At 48.0% G+C, this 22050-nt stretch overlaps 1 protein-coding gene across 7 annotated transcripts in view; it reads right to left on the reverse strand.

Moving 5' to 3' along the window:
• LOC118572727 (transformation/transcription domain associated protein) overlaps positions 1-22050 on the reverse strand; it is a 96490-nt gene that overhangs the window by 6517 nt on the left and 67923 nt on the right. For 4 of the 7 annotated variants that reach the window (XM_036172529.1, XM_036172525.1, XM_036172526.1 and 1 more), the window contains 17 exons: positions 20530-20676; positions 19614-19733; positions 18980-19267; positions 18710-18847; positions 17784-17896; positions 16560-16695; positions 15542-15733; positions 12756-12984; positions 11704-11969; positions 11235-11335; positions 9561-9762; positions 8591-8755; positions 7267-7357; positions 5990-6189; positions 4944-5205; positions 2582-2807; positions 1321-1538 (listed from right to left, as the gene is read on the reverse strand). In XM_036172529.1, coding sequence (XP_036028422.1) covers positions 1321-1538; positions 2582-2807; positions 4944-5205; positions 5990-6189; positions 7267-7357; positions 8591-8755; positions 9561-9762; positions 11235-11335; positions 11704-11969; positions 12756-12984; positions 15542-15733; positions 16560-16695; positions 17784-17896; positions 18710-18847; positions 18980-19267; positions 19614-19733; positions 20530-20676 — 3094 coding nt within the window. The remainder of the gene's footprint in view (positions 1-1320; positions 1539-2581; positions 2808-4943; positions 5206-5989; positions 6190-7266; positions 7358-8590; positions 8756-9560; positions 9763-11234; positions 11336-11703; positions 11970-12755; positions 12985-15541; positions 15734-16559; positions 16696-17783; positions 17897-18709; positions 18848-18979; positions 19268-19613; positions 19734-20529; positions 20677-22050) is intronic. The other 3 variants (XM_036172531.1, XM_036172530.1, XM_036172528.1) reach the window with 1 other exon arrangement.

Here is a 22050-nt window from a genome sequence, read left to right on the forward strand (position 1 = left end):
CACCCTGTTCTGGCTGCTGAGCCCCAAAACATGGGGTACTGCATGTGGGCTGCACCGCGGGTGCTGCGTTTTCTAATTCGAGACCATGGCTAAGCCACAGCTGTGGGCCTGCTGTCCTGACTTCCATCCAGGAGACATCCCATAATGATTCCAAGACACCAAGTTGGACTTGGTACCATCTACTAACCCAGTGATGGGAGGCAGCATGGACCACAACACATACATGCTACAGTGCACACAACTTTCTGATTTGACTAATTTCTTCAGATTTCTTTTTGAATTCAAAAGATTTATTTTAGCTGGGCATGGTGGTACATGTCTTTAATCTCAGCAGTGGGGAGTACATAGTGAGTTCCAGGACAGCAAGGCTACACAGTGAGCCCCTATCTCAAAAAAAAAAAAAAAAAAAAAAAAATTTTTATATATATATATATATAAAAAATAAAACAACACCTCCCCAAACCTAAAGATTTTTATATATTTATTCATCTTCTAATTTGTTTTTGAGACAGGGTTTCTCAGTGTAGCCTTGGCTGTTTGTTTTTTAAAAAGATTTATTTATGTGTATGTGTATGTATTTTGCCTGAATGTATGTATGTGCACCATGAGAATGCACAGAGACCAGGAAAGAGTGACAGATGGCTGTGAGTTGCCATATGGATGCTGGGAAACAAACCCAGTCCTCTTAAGTGCTGAGCTATCTCTCTAACTCCTAATTTGTATTTTTAATTATATGTATACACTGTGTCTGTGTGGTTATGTGCATATGAGTGCAGTTCTCATGGAGGACAGAAGAGGGCGTCATATCCTCTGCACCCGGCGTGACAGGAAATGAAGTAGCCCTAGAAACCTAGCTCTTGCAGGAGCAGCACGTCTCATGCGCTGAACCGTCTTCTCCAGCCCCCAATCTACAGATTTTAGGATAGTAAAAGTTAAAGGCCAGATGTCTCTGATCAAAACGAGCTAGGCTAAGCTGGACAGAGCGGCACACATCTTTAATTCCAGCACTTGGGAGGCAGAAGCAGGCAAATCTCTGAGTTCCAGGCCAGCCTGGTCTATAAGTCCCAACCCAGAGAGACTGTCTCAAAAAAAAAAAAAAAGAAGGGGTAGGGAGCGGGGTTGGTCAGACCTCCACTGTCAGAAGAAGGTCCATGTAGGATTAGAACACAGGCACGGCAGGAGGGCTCCCACTTACAGTGCTACAGCCCCCAAAGGAGACTGTGCAGAGCTGGAAACAGGATGAAGAGCTCTCCCCACAGTGAGAGACCGGCTGAGGCAGAGCGTGCCTAGGCTGCCCTTCAACAAGGTGTGACCCCGTACCTGTGAAGAACAAGTGTCTCTTGGTGGTCTCCTTCCTCTTCTCCAGGCAAGGGTTCAGCAGGCGGAGCAGCTGCAGCACCCGTTCCTCCCGCCGTGACTCGGTGAGGCAGGCGTCGTTCATGACCAGGTACGGGTAGATCTTGCCGTTGTGTCCTCTGATGTAGAGCCTGCGGGCCGCTGTGTTATGCTTCTGTACAATCTCCACTCGGGGCATAAAGCTGTGGAAGTGGATGGAGGAGAGCGTGAGCTAGACCCTTCCTTGGGGAAACTGTTAAAGGACTATCATAGACAAGCAGGTAGAGCAGTTTAGCGGCCACAGAGATGTGATGGTAATCTAGGATGTACCTAGGACTGATGGAAGGAAGTGGGAGGGGGAGGACTTGGAAGAAAGGGAAACAGGTCTGAGTGTGTGGAAAGGCAGAGTCAATTCAGAAATAAATAACTGCATGTCAGCTGCTGGAGGCAGCCTCTCTAAAGTGCTGCTCATACCTCAAGTGGGATTCAACACTCCAGTAAATTCTACAACTGCCAATGATGCTTTTACTTTTATGTATTTATTCTGGCTTTTTTCCAATTACAGTTTGGTTTTTTGTTTTTTTGAGACAGGGTTTCTGTGTAGCCTTGTCTGTCCTGGATCTCACTCTGTAGACACACACAGAGATCCGCCTGTCTCTGCCTCCCAAGTGCTGAGATTAAAGGTGTGTGCCACCACTACCTGGCTTTTAATTTTTATTTTCATTTTGCATACATAGTGTACTTGTGGCAGCCAGAGTGGGCTCTCTCCTTCCACCATGTGCATTCTGGGTATGGAACCTGGATCATCAGGCTTGGTGGCAGGCCTCTTTACTCACTGGGCCATTCACTGGCCCCTTTTCTGTTGTTCTGGGTAGGGTCTTACCAGACCTGCCTCGTCTAGTACTTGCCATGGAACTCAGAGTCGTTCTAACTCAGAACCATCTTCCTGCCTTAGCACCCTGAGTCCAGGACTTACAGATGTGCACCACCACACCTGGGTCTAGATATGCTTTTATATTGCACAGTAAGAGTTAACACCTGGGACAGTTCAGTTTGCCAAGTTCTATGGTGATTCAGAAAAGGTCTCTGCAGATAAACCTGGTCTTCTCTCAGGACACTAACCCTACAGTCAACTCAGGTTCTGAAGACACCAACAACAGAACTGCACACCCCACACCAAGGAACCAGCATGGCAGCACCCCAAGGCCATCCCCAAGCCCCTCTGTGTGCTAGGCCCTGTGCTTACCGAGCAATCTTGATGTAGTAATGCGTCGGCTTGGGCATCAAAAACTCCCCAGGGATCTCCACTTCAGCTGTCTGAGCTGAGAAATTGCTCAAGAACCGACACTTTTCTTCTATGAGGAAGAATTTGGGAAGCTGCTTGGTTTTAGCCTCAAGGATTTTGATCCACTTTTTCAACTTAGAAATCAGATTATGAAGTTTCATGGATCCTGGGACACTGAAGTCAAAATCTGCAGAATAAAATAAACATGATGAAAACCAGCTTCAAGGGCTGAGGATAACATGGCTGGGTTGGTAGAGTGCCTGCACAGTGTGTCGGAAGTCCTGAGTTCCATTCAGGGACAGGGCTAATGAGAGGGTTGAGGGAGGCAGTGCACCAGGCCTTGGGCTGTCCCACCTAACAGTGAACTTCACTGCATATAAGCAGTCTGTTTCAAATTAGTCAATGTATTTTCTTTCGATGACACCTATCTGGTTTACAGTTGATTTTTTTTTACATGATGACAAATGGAGATAAGCAGAATTGCACTTTCTGCTCTGTATTTGATACCTCTGAATTCCTCACAAGGGGCTGGTGATGTAGCTAAGTGGTACAGTGTCTGCCTAGCTGGCTATCCCCGGCACCACTAGCTGGAGCTCTCGGAGACTCATCCCGCTGAGGTGTGCACCAGTAACTCCCTTCTATCGTTCAATCGGGACACTCAGCTATTCTATGCTCGACCTCCTGATGGAGACCTGGGTGGTTTCTGGCTTGTAGATTTGCACACCTTACTACATGAGAACCCTGAGTGCTCTCCCTTCTCTTGAGGACTGCTGGTGGAGACAAGCTCATTACACACACAGATGCAGCCTTGGGGAACAAGTCAACAGCAGGGCCAGGCTGCTCTCCTCCAATTTTGCTGTATCTGAGGAAGCCTTGTGATTTGAACTTTTGGTTTTGTAGCTTTGACACTGAGATTCAAGTGCTTCAACCCATATCTGATTCTGTTTCAGACTACACTGAATGGAAGGATCTGATGTTTCAGATAAAGACCCTGAGCACCGGCCTTCAGATAAAAGTGGGTGGTCCTCGGTGTCTGTAAGTGAAGTGTGATGGTAAAACACTGACTTTACATGCTTTCCCCTTCGTTGAACAGGGTGATGGCACCATTGACTTCAGAGGCAAGAATCTTAGCTAACAGTAGCTAGCTCCTGGTGAAAAAGAGGGCCCAAATTCTTCTGTTCTTATTTAGCATCCCTGTGGGTAAGTTATGTCTGTGTGTGAATCCCACTGAGTGCAGGGATTACAGGCATGCATACACATCCCTCGATGGTCCTCAACAAAGATCTGTCATGTGGAAGTCTCAGCCTGAGGCAGGTTGTGTTACCCTCAAGTACCTTACAGTTCACCAAAAGTGCCCAAGTGTTCCCAGACCACTTGTGAGGTGAGTCACAGCAGGCTGTGGCTGAAACTGTAAAGCATCTTGCATAAATTAACAGGTATCTACTTTAGGTATACACACACAATAGTTTCAATTGCATTCTTTAAGGACAGTAAGGAAATTACTGACATTTGGGGGCTGGAAGTGTGGCTTAGTGGTTGAGTATTTAGCCAGCTTGAGAAAGACGGACAGAGAGAAATGCACCTGCATTTTCAGTATGTATCAGTGAATAAAGGACGTTTTAGACAGTTATAAAAACAGTAAGTGAAAATGCTTCACTCAATTTTGAGGGACTGAGGCCAATCTTGTTTCCATGTCCACTCAGACGGCTAGGAACCTGTCTGAGGTAAGCTGCTCCAAGCAGTATGGGAGGCACTGTACCATGTAAACACAGACATGAGTCAGGGAGAAGGGAGGTCCCTCAGATAAGGCGGGCAGGAAGAGACCAGGAGAAGATTTAAACACCTCTGAGCCTAGGGAAGAAAATGTCTTCACGTGAACCACAGACAAGAAACAAAACAATCCCTGTCATCCTGCTTCCTACCCTCCAAGTTTGCATCCCACCTGTCATATTGAGTCTGCACCTTAGCCTTTCAAATCCTCCACCTCACCTTGGAGGTAATCTTGGCATCCACCCTGACACAAAGCGAGGGAAGGCAAGGCTTTGGCCCGAAAAACCTTCCATTTGCTAACTCCCATCTCTGAAGGCCAAACTCTAGCCCTTCAGTAGAAGACAGGGCATGAAGTCAGACCTCTGGCAGCCACGGCCTCCTTACGTTTTGAGTGCTGAGATAGGGTCTCACTATGTAGCTCTGGATGTCCTGGAACTCACAGATCTGCCTGCCTCTGTCTCCCAAGTGCTGGGATCAAAGCTGTGCCCACCACATATGCCCAGAGTTTATGCTTTAACAAGTCTAACTAGCATGTGCCCAAGGCAAGGCTCACCTGTGGTGAACTGGCCCTTCAACTTCTGGAAGACAGGGTCCTGGGCTGTGGCTTGTGCCCGGCGGGCCAGAGACTCAGAAGCTGCACTGGAGAACATAGTTGAGACATTGGACACGTTCTCCAGGCCCACTCCAAAAGTGCTCACCAGCTTCTTGACAAAGTTAAGAGTGTGCGGGGTAATCTTGGCATCCGACACAGCGCCGCTCTTCTCAAAGGCAACAGAGTAACATTTTGCCAGGCCTTGCTGGAGTTGCCTGAGCACCTGGCAGAAGAGACGTCAAAGACGGTCAAGGACCGTGAGGCAGCCAAAGGCACCCACCATGCCTGACCGCTCACTGTCACTTCTGCCTTTACCAACACCAGAGACCTCATGTTACCTACAAACTCTTACACCAACAACGAGCTGTCCCCGAGATCACGTTAAGACATCCCCAGTAAGATAACCTTCCTGGGCAGGAAAGCATGCTGTATTTGATCCCCAGCTAAAGTGACTGACCTTGAGGAGACGGCAGAGTTGAAAAAAGGCTGAAAGTAGTAACCCACAGGCTGCCTGTGCCATAGCCACAGTCCTTCCCTCACAGGCAGTGGCCACCAGTAGCTAGTCAAGAGGTATCTGAGGCTAGGGAGGTATACTGCAGCAATGGGTGGCTGACTTAACTTCAGTTCTTCCTCCTCATCCCATGAAGCCCAGGCTGACCTTGAACTCCTGATATTCCTGCCCCATCTCCTGAGTTCCAAGATTGCAGCAGTGGGCCACCATGGTTTATATGGCACTGGGACGAAACCCAGGGCTTTGTGTATTCTAGGCAAGCACTCTACTTACTGAGTTACAGAAACCTCTGCCCTCACTCCCTCCTCACACTTCAGTGACTTGAAGTTGTACTGGTGTCCAGAGAACAACTATTCAGCAGGTCCATAGTTACATTAAACTGTAAACAGGTGGCTGACCAAACACCCCAGTCTGAAGACAGCATGTCTACAGACATGTCTAGTACCATTCTCTCCCTCTACAGGGAGGCAGCAGCTGCAGAATCGGGTCCACCTACCTCCTCATGCCAGTTCTCTCTGAACCAGACCATCTGGTCGACGATGCCTTCCAGGGAAGACAGGAGAGTGGGGTGAAGCTCCCGCTGCATGTGCATGATTCGGCTGCAGCGCCACATGGGCGCTGTTGCTCTTATGGGCCCTGGATCTGATGCAGAATGGGACTGGTTACCCACTGAACTGGGCTGCTGCTGTCCAGAATCTGAGAGCAACACACACAACGCCAATGTCAGCGTAAGACCCACTGATGACAAGTTCAGAGCGCTACAGGACCCACTGGCCACAGGAACGCCAGTTCCTGCATTGTGGGACAAGACCTTTCTTCCCCAGGGACAGGGTAGATGCCCTGGTTCTAAGAACAGCTGTCCCACTTGACTGAGGAGCAGAGAGCATAGTCAGCTATGCCCTGGCTACAGGTAGTCCAGGGAAAAGCCAGTGTGTGTGCGCCAGTGGGCCAGAGAGACCAAGTGGGCAATGCCGTGGCTCCCTGAGCCCCTTTATTATCTGTTGTCTGATATAAAATACGTGGAAAATCACTCCCAACACATCCCTTGCTACTAAAGTTCAAAAAACCTAAAAGCAGCTTAAAGAAACTGGTCTACATACTTCAGGAAGACCAACTCCCACTTGCAAAATAATGTTTTTGAAAAATAGTCTCTAAGAAATATGCTGCAGAACACTGCGTGACCAATTTCTGGCTTGAGCTCACTGCATTTAGTCAGGAACTAAGAGAATAACCTTCACCTTCAAATGACTAAGCCAGGGAGGTCCCTGTGCCCACTTGGTCTTATTCCCTTAGGGAGGCTCTGGTGCAACAGGAGGAGGTCAAGCAGCTTAGGAAGCACAGTGCTTACCAAGTACCCCAAATCACTAAGTCAGTCCTTTCCTCAGTAAGGCTAGTCAACGTAGATCCTTAGTCATATTCTTCGACTGTTCTTACAACTAGAGGCCAGAACGCCAAGAGCTCAAGACAGTCCTTGTCAGGTTGGCAGCACATCTACACACTAGCGTCTTTGTTGCTGAGAAGAGCTCTCTCATTTCCTATAGCTGGGGCCGTCTCCAACCTGGTCTGTCTCCAGGAAGTTAGTTGCCCCCATGAATGCCTTTCCCACTGTGACGTGAAGAACCACAAACTGCTCAGCTGTCAGGCCCTGACCAAAGAGGAGACTGAGCACATGTAGGAGAGGGGCTGTGGGCAGGTGTGTACCTGCAGCAGTGGTGCTCTGGGATACCCCCAGACTGACCCGAGACCCCGCCAGCTTTCCCTGCCAACACGTACCACTCTTGTAGCGCTCTCTCTGCTCTATCTTCAGGGTCAGGTACAGAGTCCGGATGGGAAAGTAGACTGCTTGGGGATACACTCGTCCAACCTGCTTGGAGAGAGCAAGAGGTCAACGGCACTGTCCCAATACATGTTCCGGGTGATGGACAATGGGTAGGGAGAGTGACTGAGCAAGCAGTGAATGGGTTTTGGTTGTGTATTTGGGTCAAAGAGGCCAATACCAAGTGACTGCTATAATATATGTAGCTGTTAGCCAATTAATGAAATAGCTAGCTCAATTGTTTAAAACCCCTCGTCTCATAAATTCTACCTGGTGACTGTTAATGGCAGAAACCACACTCTACTTCCTTCAATCTGAGGAAAGCAAGAGACACTGACCCAAACCTGGATCTTAGCTAACAAAAGACTCCTGTGCATCTGTTAGTCACAGTATTGGGCATAAGCCATTCCAAGTCATACAGTGACTCCAAATAAAAGGCAAGGCCACTAAGGGCAACTTCTGTTTGTGTAACTACAGGAAGACTCAAGGAAACATGTTCTCAAGGTGGTGCAGGCATCAGTTCTGCTTGTGACCAAGGAGACATTGTCCTGTCACTCAGACCCTTCCAGATGCACATTAGAAGATAGGCACATCTAACTGCCAAGGCCACCGGGCACCTGGCTTGTGTGTGTGCAGCCACTGCATAAATGATAATACAGGACAGACTGAGGCAGTAACCTGGCAGCTAAGCTCTAGGCAAAACATCAGCGTTCAGGAGTATCACTGCCATGTGCTCTCAAGCAAAAGAATGTCTTTTCCAGGAATTACAGGACAATCTCCATGTGGACAGAACCAGCCGGGCACAGCAGGAGGAGCTGTGATTTTAAGAAGTAACAGAGGCTCTGTGCATCCCAGTCTAACTAACTACACCACTACTAAAGAGTCTTCAGCTGGGGCTGGGGAGATGGCTCAGTGGTTAAGAGCACTAGCTGCTCTTCCAGAGGACGCAGGTTCAATTCCCAGCAGCCACATGGTGACTCACAACCATCTATAATGGGATCTGATGCTCTCTTCTGGTGTGCACATATACGTGCGGATAGAACACTCATATAAATAAATGCCAGAGGTGGTGGTGGCCATTGAGATAGTGCATGTCGTTAGTCACTTGGGAGGCAGAGGCAGGCAGATCGAGTTTGAGGCCAGACTGGTCTACAGACAGAGTTCCAGAAGAGCCATGGATACACATAGAAACCTTGTCTTGAAAAACAAAACAAAACAAAACAAAAAGTCTTTATCCTTTGGACTCCTACAGACATATAAAAAGATGCTCTATAGGCCCACCTGGCTGATGAGGTTCAAGAGCAGCTTGCCCTCGGAGCCCACCAGGCAGGTAAGTAGCTGTGGGATCCACGCCAGCCACTGGATGGGGGGCACACCGATGCAATACTTGTCCACAGCATCCGCCAGCGTATTCTTGTCATCATCAAAACTCAGAAGCCACAACACCTAAGGCAGAGGACAAGTTTTAGTTACATGAGGATTCTGAGGGCCTCAATTAAGTGGCTTCTCCTCAACCTTAAATAAAGTGGTTAAAGTCTAACCTTCAGAGTTGAGTAGAATTTATAATTTGAGTTCAGTTATTCTTTTGACTTAACATTAATGACAAATGCTAGCTGATCCAACCTGGAGACCAGCAGTAACTGCATGGAGACAACAGGTGGGTAACCTGCTTGTTCACAGGTGCACCCTCACCCAAACCAAACCGGTTTTTGTGAAAATCTGATTATCAGAATCTGCAGCAGGCAAACTACGTGCTGGTACCTGGCATCCTTCAGCGCCTGTGACTGCAGAGTACATGAGGGAGGCTACTATGGCAGGGTAGCGTCACCACCGGGCTTAGCTACCATGCCTGCTGACATAACACACTCCAAAGCTCATGTTCAAACAGGGATTAGAACACCGCCCCCCACACTCCCAGCAGAGCTTATTCTTATGTCCCCTGCAAACAGGAATTCTAGCTATGCTGAGGCAATGCACAGAGAGCATGTAAGTGGGTGAATCCCAGTTCCCACTGGCCTAGAAGGCCTCGTCCAGGGTGTGACCCCAGACAGCACTGGACATAAAGGAAAGGCTGAGACCCCACAATGTTCAGGCCTGTTTCCTTAGTGTCAACTGTGAAAAGTCCCACTGTAGGGAGATGGAAGTAAGCGAGGACAAGAAGGCAGACCTCACTCTTACCTGGAACTAGATCTTGACCCAAGCTCAAAAGCTACCAGCTGCTTTTTGGAAAAGATGAATCTCCCAGCCTCACCTTGGCCAAGTACTTCCTTGACTTGCTCTCGTTCTGGTGCCGGCAAGCATGAAGGTAGCAGGTGATGGCAGATACTCCCAGGTGTAGCTGCCTCTCCTTCACAAAGATGCTCTCCAGGTAGTCACCCCACATGGCCCAGGCCTTCACCAGCACATCATGCATCTGCACAGCCGCTGAGAATGCTTTGTTGGCTTCCTCTGATCTGTGTGGAACCAAAACATCCAGCACATGACACGACACTGCTTCCAACACAGGAGTTCAACGGTAGCAGCTCACATCTGTCATCCCAGCACTCAGGCAGCTGGGCAGGCACGAGGATCTCAAGGTCAAAGCTAGCCTAGAACACACAGCAAGCTGTGGGCCAGCCTGAGGTAAGCTGTTAAAAATCCAGAACTAACCAACCAAACTGAACATTGAGTAATATTTAACACATTCGTGGAACTATTGTATGACCTTCCTTAAGCAGTCACTCTGACTCCCGGCAATGCCAAGTCCCCAGCCACCACTCTGCTCTCCATCTCAGTGGACTGATGTACTTGACACACCTCTTTTGTTTTTTTTTTTTAAAGAATGCAACTTTATTTTATGTATATGAATGCTGTATCTGCATGTATGTATGTCTGCAGGCCAGAAGAGGGCACCAGATCTCATTATAGATGGTTGTGAGCCACCATGTGGTTGTTGGAAATTGAACTCAGGACCTCTGGAAGAGCAGCTAGTGCTCTTAGGCACTGAGCCACCTCCCCAGCGAGATACACTTCTTACAATCAAGCTATACATCATACGAACCTTACAGCCAGACTCCACCTAGTGCAATGTTTCTGAGGTATCCACACTGAAGCATGTGCAGAGATGGCTCTTCACTGAACATGGATGCTATGTCCGCACTCTGGCTGCAGCGACTCGTGCAGCTACAGATACTCTGGAACAAGAGCCTCTTTGCTTACGTCTTTTCAGACCAAGGACCAAACCTCTGGGCCAGGGCAACCCAGTCTGAATGCTTTCTGTACAACTGCCACTTGCCAAACGACTCCACAACAGGCTACCAGATACCGTTTCCTACCACGCTACTTACATGTAAGACCAATCAAAAAAGCACAGGCCTCTGTCCTTTATGAATAGAAAGGCTCAATTCCCAAACAAAACTAGCAGCCAATTCCAGAAGCACAGGAAAGGCTCTGGCCAAGCAGAAGTTGTCTAGGGAGACACAACTTCCCATCAAAGCTGGATCCTGTATGGATCTGGCGCACAGAGCTGACTGACTTCGGCTCTTAAAAAAAAAAACCATTTTCCTCAGTCAGGCGGGGTATTAGGAAGCCCAAGAGGGTGACCGAGTGAGGAGCCCGAGTCCTGACTGGGTACCACAGCTAAAACAACAGAAGCCACAACACATAAAGGAAACAACTGTACTCTCGACAGGGCGAGCCTGAGGGACCAGGTAAGGAGCCCTTGTTACCACCATGATGTCTGTGCTCACCATGCCACTCTCCTCTAAGACACTGTGGGGCTACACACAGCTCTGCTGTGAGCTCCTCTCCACAGAGGGCACCGCACACAGAATGCCACACCAATCATCATGAAACCACATGACATCCAGCTGGGAGCCACACACTGGCTTTGAGTTCCTAAGGAACAGCTAGAGACCCTGCCACCCGGTCCACACAGTCTGCATACTTGTTTATCTGAGCCAGGAACATTCCCTTCAGAGCGTAGAACTCAGCTGTCATCTCCTTCGTGAAGTATTTGAGGTTTGTGGACTCAATAACTTCAAGGCCCTGTTCAGAAATGGAGAGAGGGAGGCTCTTGAAATTTCTAGACAATTCATCAACTACTCACAAAGCCCTTCTTTCCAAAGCCCCGTGTCCAGCCAGACTTGCTGTCTCTTTCACTTGGTCCTCCGGGCACGGGCATGGCCAGGACCAACCTAACCTCCTCCTTTATATTGTTTTTTTCTTTCTCAAACACATAGCTAAGCACATGGCAGAACAGAGACACAGATGCAAATTACACTGAATGGTTTCCTTTCCTTTCTTCTTCTGGACGAAGAGTTCCCCACCGTCTGGCTGTATTGGGGACACTCTCCTCTTCCATCCTCTCTGCCTGGCCCAGGAGCCCCAGCACGACCACCTCTCCAGGAGCCTACCTGCATGCACTCATTCTTGCCCATCACTCCTGCCAGCTGGAGGTAGCATTTCACTTGCTGTCGAATCTTCTGGAAGCAATCCACGATGGGAACGGTAGGGATGGTATGAATACGGCTCAGTATATCCAGTGCCACATTGACTAGACCTTGTTTCCGGGCAATTTTCCCATATTGGATGATGGCAGAGGCTGAGGCGTGGACTCCAAGCATGGCATTATTGGAACTCGGGTCGTGGTGAGAGCTATTTTCATACGCAGTTACAATCGCTAAAGAACAAAGGAATTGGCTGTCAGGCACATCATTCTTTTCTAAGCATGTCACAATCAGGCTTAAAGAAAAATGAAGAACACACTGAACATGGCTCATGAAAACAGGATAGACCCTTACTGCTTTCCCTGGAATCCTGGGCCACAGACTAGAGCCGGGATGGGGCTTAGTTGGTAGAATACTTGCCTACCACGCATGAAGCCCTGGGTTTTGTTCCCTAACACCACAAAAATGGGGCATGGTGAAGCATGCCTGTAGCCCCAGCACTCAGGAGGCTGAGGAGAAAAGATCAGAAGTTCAAGGTTATTCTCAGCCCTCAGCCATACACTGAATGAGGCCAGGTTCAGATATATGAGATCCTGTCTCAAAGGGGGAAAAAAAAGGAAAACTAGAGTCCAGCATGCCTGTCTTCCCTGATAAGGCCACAGAATCACAGGTAATGTGTTCTCAATATAAGGATGCCTGGTAAGTTTAAGACAGGAAAACCAGGGATGGACACAAAGCCAGCTGAGGACAGGGGCCTTTGAGACAGAGTGTGACACCACTCCCTCGCCCTGTCCGGCACCCTGAGGTCTAGCAGGAATTCCCAGCTAAGTGGGTAGGATGCAAGGCACAAAACCTTCCCACTGTTTCCCACCTTCACCTCTCCCTCACCACCACAGCTACCTCTTACATCTACCCCAGAACACAAAATCTGGGAAAAAAAAAAAAAAAACAACCAAAAACCAAAAACCAAAACAAAAGGAAGACATGAGAGCAGCACAGCGGGGCGTCTGGAAAATTACATGATGAATGCATGCCGGACCAGGTCGGTTTACCCTGGTAATGGTGCTGCCGCCACATGAAGACGCTGCTCCAGTGCGACAAGTCGTCAGACACGATGGGCAGCCGGTTCCTCCAGGTCTTCACCACCGTCTTCATGTCATGGAGGCTGTTGTTCCTGCCCAGGTTGCTGGGCTGCAGGCCTGCATTGATCTGTGCAGCTTCCTGAAGCTCAATGATCTGCTGAGCAGCCTGAGGGGAGCAGGGAGAGACTCCATAGCCGGGGCCGGGCTGAGAGCTCAGCAGGTAAGGCTTATGCTTGCCGCCAAGCCTGACCACCTGAGTCAACCCACGTCAGACACTTTGATCCCCAGAACCCACATGTGGAAGGAGAGAACTGATTCTGAAAAGTTGTCCTCTAACCTCTGTACCTGGACCAAGATGCATACACAAATACAAAACAGCCCAAGCTGGGCATGATGGCACAAGCTTTTAATCTCAACACTCAGAGGCAAAGGCAGGTAGATCTCTGAGTTCAAGGCCAGCCTGGTCTACAGAGCAAGTTCCAGCACAGCCAGGGCTGTACGACACAGAGAAACCCTGTCTCAAGAAACCAAAACAATAACAACAAAAAAACCCCACAAACCAAACAGCCCAAATCACTGAAGGCTCCCTGAAAATGTCCTTATGTGTGTTGTCTGGGTTTTCTTTAGGATTTCTTAGTTAGGGGGCTGGAGAGACAGCTCAGAGGTAAAGGTGCTGACTTTTAAGACTGACGGCCTGAACTGATCTCTGAAACACAGTGGAAGAGATAACCAACTGTCCCAAGATGTCCTCTCTGACACACCACACACATCCATACAATGAAATAAAAACATTGGCTGTGGTGGTGAGCATTCACAAGAAAGAAGCAGGCAGATCTCTATGTATAGTTTGAAGTTTGAGACTAGCCTGAGTCCTAGGCCAGTCAAAGCTACATAGTGAGACCTGGTAGTCTCAGAGAACAAAGCAGCTGGGCATGGGGGCACATGCCTTTATCCTAGCACTCTGATCTCTGAGTTCATGGCCAGCCTGATGGAGTCCCAGGACAGTTAGGCTACACAGAAAACAAATACAACAACAAAAACATCTCTTAGTGGCGTGGAGGCAGTTATCACTTGGGTTGGGTCCCTTAGAACTGACATTCTAGATGGTTGTAAACTACTGTGTGGGTGCTGGGTATTGAACCTGGGTCCTCTAAAATAGCAAGCACTCAGTGCTCTTAACTGCTGAGACATCTCTCCAGCCCTAACAATCATCTCTTTAAATGCAGTAGGAACTGTCCACGGCAGACTACCAACAAATACTCCCATTACAAACCATTAGCAAAACAGTGAGAAAACCAGACTGTTGCATTCACTTTCCAGAATGATGTGACGAGCTACATTTTATATTTCATACTTTAAATACGTAACTGCACAATTATTCCTATGTTTTCACAGTGAGCTTCCACTCATGCTTGTACTTTTATTGAACAGCTCAGAAATGCAGCCATTATCTGTTTCCATGCAAAGATAACTTCTCAGTAGTCACAAAGGGGGTGGCTTACCTGGCATGAAGGCCCCCACCCCACCCCGTGTGTGTGTGTGTGTGTGTGTGTGTGTAGGGAACCAAAAGAAGTAAGAAAACCCTGGAAATCCAACAGTCACAGCAGCAGCAACTCTCCTACTGCAGAGTAAAAGTCTGCTGGTAACTGAACACTCGAGACCACCCAGTAACTGTGGAGTAACTGTCACTTTAGGACGTCCTTCAGAAGAAGCAAAGATACCAGCAAGCACACAGAACAGCAGTCAAATGACAACAAGGCACTGTTCACTAAAGCTGCAGCTCCCCAGGAGACAGTCTCAGACAGGAAGTTGGTATGCTTATGAGAAGCTGCAATGCTGTGCTCTGAATCCCTGCCTCCAAAACTCACTGGGATTCAACCTCTTAAACCAACTATGGGGGCCGAAGAGGTGCCCAGGACTGGGTCAGCAGCAGAGAGATTCTACACTAGGAGCTCTGTAGCACATCCTGATGTCTCACACCACTCTTCCCAGCAAGAAGTCCCATCACAAGATGTGGTCCTCTAAAAAAACTGATCCCAAGTGGACCATCTGGGGTGGTTCACACTTTCGTCCATACTGTGCTACTTACAACATAAAACAGATAAATATACACACACTATGACAAACCCAATATATCGGTTTGGTTTCAAAAGTACTCTTTCACAAGCTAGAGAGATGGCTCAGCAGTTAAGAAAACTGGCTATTCTTTCGGAGGACCCAGGTTCAATTCCCAGCAACTACACGGTGGTGCCCAACCATCTATAATGGGATCTGATGCCCTCTTCTTCCATGCAAACATATATGCAAATAGAGCACTCATAAATACATGAATAAATAAATCTTTAAAAAAAAAAAAAAAGTACTCTTTCACAAATCACCAGAAAATTACTACTGATGCCCAAAGGATATCAGGGCACAAGTCACTTCAGTCTTTCAAGGCTGGATGGGATCTATCTAAACAATAGCTTCACACTGTTATGTGCCAAAGGTAGCCCTATCATAAGACTTGTGAGAATGTCTCAGACCCTCAATTCCAAAATGAAAAGCCACAGTTTTTCCCCTAATGTTCTGACTCTGGCCTTTCTTTCCTGAGGAGGAATTCCCATGGGAGAGATGGAGAACAGGACAAAGAGTTTTCTTTGTCACTTGGCTTATCCATGGACCTCAGCTACTCTACAGCCCTAAGGATTCCAAGCTGAGCTCTGGGAGGGGGCAGTACTTACCTGCAGAAGAGGTGTGTGCACATGGGATACTACATGGGGCAGCCGCCGCCACTCACGGATGGCCAGGCTGCTGGCCATCTCCACCAGGCGCTCAATGAAGCTGAGCTGCTGCTCCTCAGGGTGGCAGATGGCCAGGTACCCTCGGTACATGTTAACCTTCCAAGCCATCTCCTTTGGACAGCTGACCTCCACCTAGAGTGAGGGGTGACAACCAAGGTGGTGATGATGCTCTCCAGACTGACCAATTACACAAAGCAATACACAGAAAGCTTGCCTTAATGTAAAAACTAACTTTCAATAGAGAAGCCAGGCATTTACACTGCTCTTCCGAGATCCTCTCCTGAACTCGGTGAGCAGCCAAATCCTGGGCTGCAGAGTGCACCAGAAAAGCTCCCAGAGAGGTGACAGAGACGGTACTCCCGTCTTAGGGCCACGTGCACAGACCCTTCAGGACCAAGTCATTTTAAACACCTCACTCACACTGCACATCACACTCCATGCCTAATACACTTCAGAACAAGAGCCTGTCCCTCCCATCAGGGGCTTTTCAGATAACAGCAAACACACCAGCCTGGGCTGTTCTGGCTCCAATCTTTTGTGTTACTCCTGATTCTTCTGACAAAAATCTACCAACACCATAACTTAATGATTCTAAACCTCTTCACGGTACTGCCTTTGGTCTCAGGGGTTAATGTCCAGTACTCATTTGAAAGTAAAATTGAATGGCAAGAGAACGGAGAGATGGCCTACCGGGTCAAGAATATCTGGTCTCTGCAGGCACTGCACTACTGTACACACACGTACACATGTACACAAACACATTCTCTCTCTGTGCAGGGAATGCATTACTCTTTTCTTCATCTCTCTCTGCAGGCACTGCACCACCACCATTACTACACACACACACTAACTGGATGCTCAATTAATACCAAACTTACTCACATCTAGGAAAGGTCTCAATGACAGAAAACCAGGAAATGTGGTCCTTGCTAATACCACAACATGACAGGGGTCTTACCTGCACCAGTGCCTCCTTCATCGCAGTCCAGTTGGACACCCTCCATGCACATTCCAGGACGAGGTAGGGATTTATGTGGCCTTTGGACTGGCCAAACTCAGTCAAGGCTTCCCATTGGTTCAGCTCCTTGGAGCACCTAGGAGACCCAGGTTAAGGCAGGAACTCAATACAACACACTGAGACTTGGAAAGGCGGAGAAGGGTTCAAAGACACAGCATTACTACAGAAGATAAGAGAGCCGATGTATAGACTGCTGTAGGATGGTATTCGGGCTTGCCTTCAGGAGACCTGCCTGCCCTATGACCACACAGCCAACAGAGCAGAGCTCTTATATCCTGAGGGGAGGCAGCAACGACTGGTCCCTCATCAGCACGTTTAATTACACACAACATTACTTTCTTAGATTCTGTAGCATCCAACCCTTTCAAGAAATACTCAGGAAGAATACACAGATATGTTCCCTTACTTCTTTCATTCATTCATTAAAACTGTCCCCTGACAGGGTCTCTCTAAGAAGCCCAGGCTGGCCTCAAACTCAGAGATCTACCTGCCTCTGCCTCCAGTGTGCTGGGACTAAAGGCGTGCGCCACCATGTCCAGCCCATCCATATACTTCTATACCAGGTGCTCTAGACACATAACCAGCACACAGTAGCCTAAAATCAAACACATAATGAATCTGATGTGCTTCCGGAAGCACTTGCTATGTTGAACTATGTAACTTTCCTGCAATCTTGTGCCCACCTTCTTCATGATGCCCATGACCTCACGCCATGAGATGAATCCAGTGAATGCTGCTGGAAACACCTCAGTTCAGACTCCAGACAAACAACTATGCTATGACTACAAGCTTCATTGCCTAACTAAGAGAAAACAGCCTAATAATGAAAAACAAAGACTTTGTTTTCTTGTCATTATTCCTCACCACATACATGTCAAATCAATGTACCTCTGGATTGCATTGTGTTCGAATGCTTGATTTAAAAAAAAACTGATGTTTGGTGGCCTGGCAAGATGTCTATGTGGGTAAAGGTGCTTCCCACCAAGCCTGAGGTACTTAGAGGAGCACCACAGAAGGGGAAGACAAAGACCACAAGCTGTCCTCTGATCTCCACATGTGCACCCTGGCATGTGTGTACCCCCCACATGCAGATAAAGAGGTACCACTTGAATATTAAAATCCTATATATCTCAAAGAAGTCCACCGAGACCCAGTTCAGCTCACCTGATCCAGTGGTCTTCCCAGAGCTGGTACTCGGGGAAGATGGCAGGGGAGGCATTACTACGCTCGTGGTCTTTCTTGGCTTTGTCCATTGCCTTTTCATAGGACTCTTGGGCCTAAAACGGTAGCAAGGCAATCAGACAACTGAGGGGAAGGTGTTTTCTTTGTCTTTTTTCAACTGTCTGGGGCAAGCTAGACAGGAACCTAAAAACAACTACAGCCTTCTCGTCCAAGGCTACCTGATGCCCACCACCCGCCTTTTAGAGACAGAGAGCAGAGGAGAGGCTAGCCCTCACAAAGGTGGCGGAGAAAGCCACAGGACAGGCAAATGTGCTCAGTTCTGGGCCTCAGTATCCTTTTGGGGATTGGGTGGGGCAAGATTCACCCTGGGCCGCACAGGAAGTATGAGGCTGAGGATGGAAGTGCATCTACCCACTGTTTCCAACAGAACCAGGAGCAGCCTAAGAGCATCCATGTTAGCTTTTGATGCCAGAAGACTGAGGTAAAGATGTTGCAGCAGGTAAAGGCTTGCCAACCTGAGTTTGAACCCTAGCACCCAGGTAAAGGTAAGAGAACTGACTACACAGAGCTGTCCGCGTGTGCCACGGCACATGTGTTTGTACATGCACACACACAGGCATGCAAAACTTAAAAGTTTTACACCATGTAAGGTAGCGTGTCCCAAGGCTTCTCTAAGTTAAGACTTCAAAGGGTCTTCATGAGCAGATAAGGCAGTATGGCTGGGGTACGGGCGGCTTGCAGAGCCTACTGAAGTTCTGGGTTCCATTCCAAGTGCTTCAACCAATGACAAGAATGCTCAAGGAAACAACAATCTTCCCAAGGGTAAACTACTTGTAACTTAAGCATGTTATAGTACAGAAGACCCAGAATCCACCAGGCACCACCTGGAGGTCAGCCGAAGCCATCACCTGCTCAAAGAAACCATGCTGCTCATAAGCGATGGCAGTTGCAGTCTCCGAGAACTTGCAACGCTTCTGCCACAGGCCGGCCCACATGTCTTCCTCTTGTAACAGGGAGTAAAGTTCAGCCAGGGAATCCAGTATCTCCTGAAAGAAATCACTGTCTGAGTGCTTGGGTCAAACATACTTTTTAAATCAGCAAAGCGACTCCCAGCAATGTAATTGAAGACCTCTGGGGAGATGTACTCATTGAAAGTCACTGACGGAATGAGGAGTCACCTGCTGAGGCGGTGTTATGCTCTCCTGCTCATAAAACTCGGCTGTTTGCTTCGGTTTGATCGGAAGACTCAGCCCCTTCTCAAAGGCCTGGTGCTCCAGCATCAATGTGGAGCGGAACCAGAGGTTGTGAGTCTTCCCCAGGTACTTCAGCACACAGGGGCGCATGGGGATCGGGGGGACACACTGGGACATGGCTTCCACAAAGCAGTTCAATGCACTTGGCTGGCAGTCACGCTGCACCTGATGACTGCCACTGCACAGGAATGGACTGATCTCCCCGGCCAGAGCCTAGAAGGAAGGGTGAGAGATCTCAGGTCTTCATTCCAAATCTAGCAAGCCTGAACCAGGTGTGCAGCAATTCCAGCACCTGAGAGGTTGAGGGAGGAGGACGGCGAGTGCAAGGCCAGCCTGGGCTATGATGTGATCTTGTGGCCAGCTTGGGATATATACTGAGACCCTGTCTCAAACAAAAAAGAACTGGCCTCTCCTTTATCACTTGGAAGCACTATGATAATTGGTCCTGGGAGTTGGTAGTTTTATCTTGCTCTGGAACCCAGAACTGTGTTCATTCAGGAGTATTTATCAAAAGCTAAAACTACACTCTCCCCAAACAGGACTCTAAGATGTGACTCACATGCTGCTGTCTGTCGGACAGGATTTTCCAGAGCCTCGGGAAGAGCTGGACCCAGGTCTTCTCAGCCAGCGTTGTAGAAATGTGGCAGAGCTGAACGAAGGCACTGAGCAGTGCTCCTGTCTGTGGGTACAAAGGGTCGAGTTCAGGTGCATCCTATGCTTCCTGCATCCCCACTTAAAGGGACACCAAGGCCACGGATGAGTCAGACCTTCAAGCTTGGGGACAGATCCACTGCCCTCCTTTCTAGCAGCAATGGCAGATGAAAGAAGCCACATCATTTATATCCATGCGGATACTTCCTCAGCACTCTACACTTACCCAGGACAGCAATGATGCCATTAAGTCAGTTCAAAGACTGACTTAATGCAGAAATCCAGGTTACAGAAATTAATGGTACGTAACCGATTTTTCTTCCTCCTAATCTGGACATAAACAGCACCTCCATTTCTGTGTGACACTCCTCAACAGGACCGGGTGCACAAAGCCTTAGTTGACCAGAGCCGAAATGTAACAGTGCCCATGATTCACCAATGTCTGTGGAGCGCCCATCTGAGGAAACTGAGACCACCAACAGCGGGCATGTGGGAAGCTCTTCCCACAGAACCAGCCTGTCCTCACACTTTACTACATACTTCTCCTGATTGGAGGCACTTGAACAATAACCCAGAGTTCCTGCTCATTATAGGCATCACTAAATGATTTTTACCATTTCCACAGGACAGTAAGTAGTAGAGAAACCACTATCTCTATTTTCCTTATAAAGCCCTGTATCTGCTTCCTCAATTATATTAAATGTTGAATCCAAACTCCCCCACAAAACTCTGGTGAGAGAAAAATTTACACTGGTGTGGAAAGATCCTGTTTTGAAATAAGGATGGGGGCAGAAAGATATTCACTCCCAAACTTGCCCACAGACCTTCACTTCCCGGAGAGTATCGAGAAATTTGTCGTGTCTGTTGGTGAGCATGTGCAGCTGGTTCCCGATGTCCTTCTCAGAAAGCTCTTTGGTTTTGGGTGTGCTGGTCTGATCGCCAGGAGCCAGCTCAATATCTATCTCTACATCCTAAACAAAACATAAGGAAATGCAGGAGGTCAAGGAGTTCATAAGATCCCAACAAACGTAACACTGGCTACTTTAAAAGATTTTAATTATGTATACATGTTAGTGTCTTGGGGAATGTACACCTAAGTACAGATGTACATGGGAGCCAGAAGAGGGTGTCAGATGCCCTGGAGCTAGAGTAACAAGTGGTTGTGAGCCACCCACTGTTGCTGGGACCTGAACTCCTCTGAGAGGGCAGCAGGTTCTTTTGTTGTTGCTGTTGTTTGTAAAGATTTATTTATTTATTATGTATACAGTGTTCTGTCTGCAAGTGTGCCTGCCGGCCAGAAGAGGACACCAGATCTCATTACAGATGGTTGTGAGCCACCATGTGGTTGCTGGGAACTGAACTCAGGACCTCTGGAAGAACAGCCAGTGCTCTTAACCTCTGAGTTATCTCTCCAGCCCTTGTTTTGTTTTTTGAGACAGGGTTTCTCTGTGTAGTTTTGGTGCCTGTCCTGGATCTCACTCTGTAGACCAGGCTGCCTCTGCCTCTCAAGGCTGGGATTAAAGGCGTGCGCCACCACTGCCTGGTGGCAGCAGGCTCTGTAAGCACTGAGCCAGGTCTCCACATCTCCATTTTTGATAAGTGCCAATTTTTCTTACTTTTCTAGAAGCTTTTCCAGAGTACAGGCTGACTACCCCTAATCTGAAAGCCTTCAAATGTGAAACTTCTTAAGCACACACATCATGTTCAAATTTTGGGGTTTTAGAGCATTTCAGACTTTAGAATTTGGGTTCTCAGATGCAAAATTACAGTCAAAACAAACCAAACTGAATTTCCAAAATCCAGAAACACCAAGAATGTGCAATGCATATGTGTTTCTGAGCCTTTTCAATGGAGGACATTTGCTGTACCTTAGAAATACTCTTTAATTAAAAGCATAACCTAGGACCAGCACTTCTGATCCAGAACTGCCTCTCCCAAATTTACTAAATTTTTTTTTTTTTCTGTTTTTTGAGACAGGGTTTCCCCATGTAGTTTTGGTGGTTGTCCTGGATGGAGATCCGCCTGGCTCTGCCTCCCGAGTGCTGGGTTTAAAGGTGTGCACCACCGCTGTCCAGCTCTCCCCGAGTTTAGCTAGCATACAGAATGTGTTTCATCACTGCAGCATTTCCATCTGCACACTATGGTACTCTGCCTCACATTTGCCCACTCATGAGCCTCTCTCCACCCCACTGCATGCATCTCTGTTAAACAACTGTGGAAGGATGATCATATGTTTCTGTATTTGAATTCTAGGAAGCAAGATAAATAGTATAAATATCATTGGAATAAAAAAAAGTGTATCACTTGTTGAGATGCGGCATGGCTGCCCAACAGCCTTGATCCGT

This window comes from Onychomys torridus, chromosome 22 (genome assembly GCF_903995425.1).
Source record: "Onychomys torridus chromosome 22, mOncTor1.1, whole genome shotgun sequence".
NCBI lineage: Eukaryota > Metazoa > Chordata > Mammalia > Rodentia > Cricetidae > Onychomys > Onychomys torridus.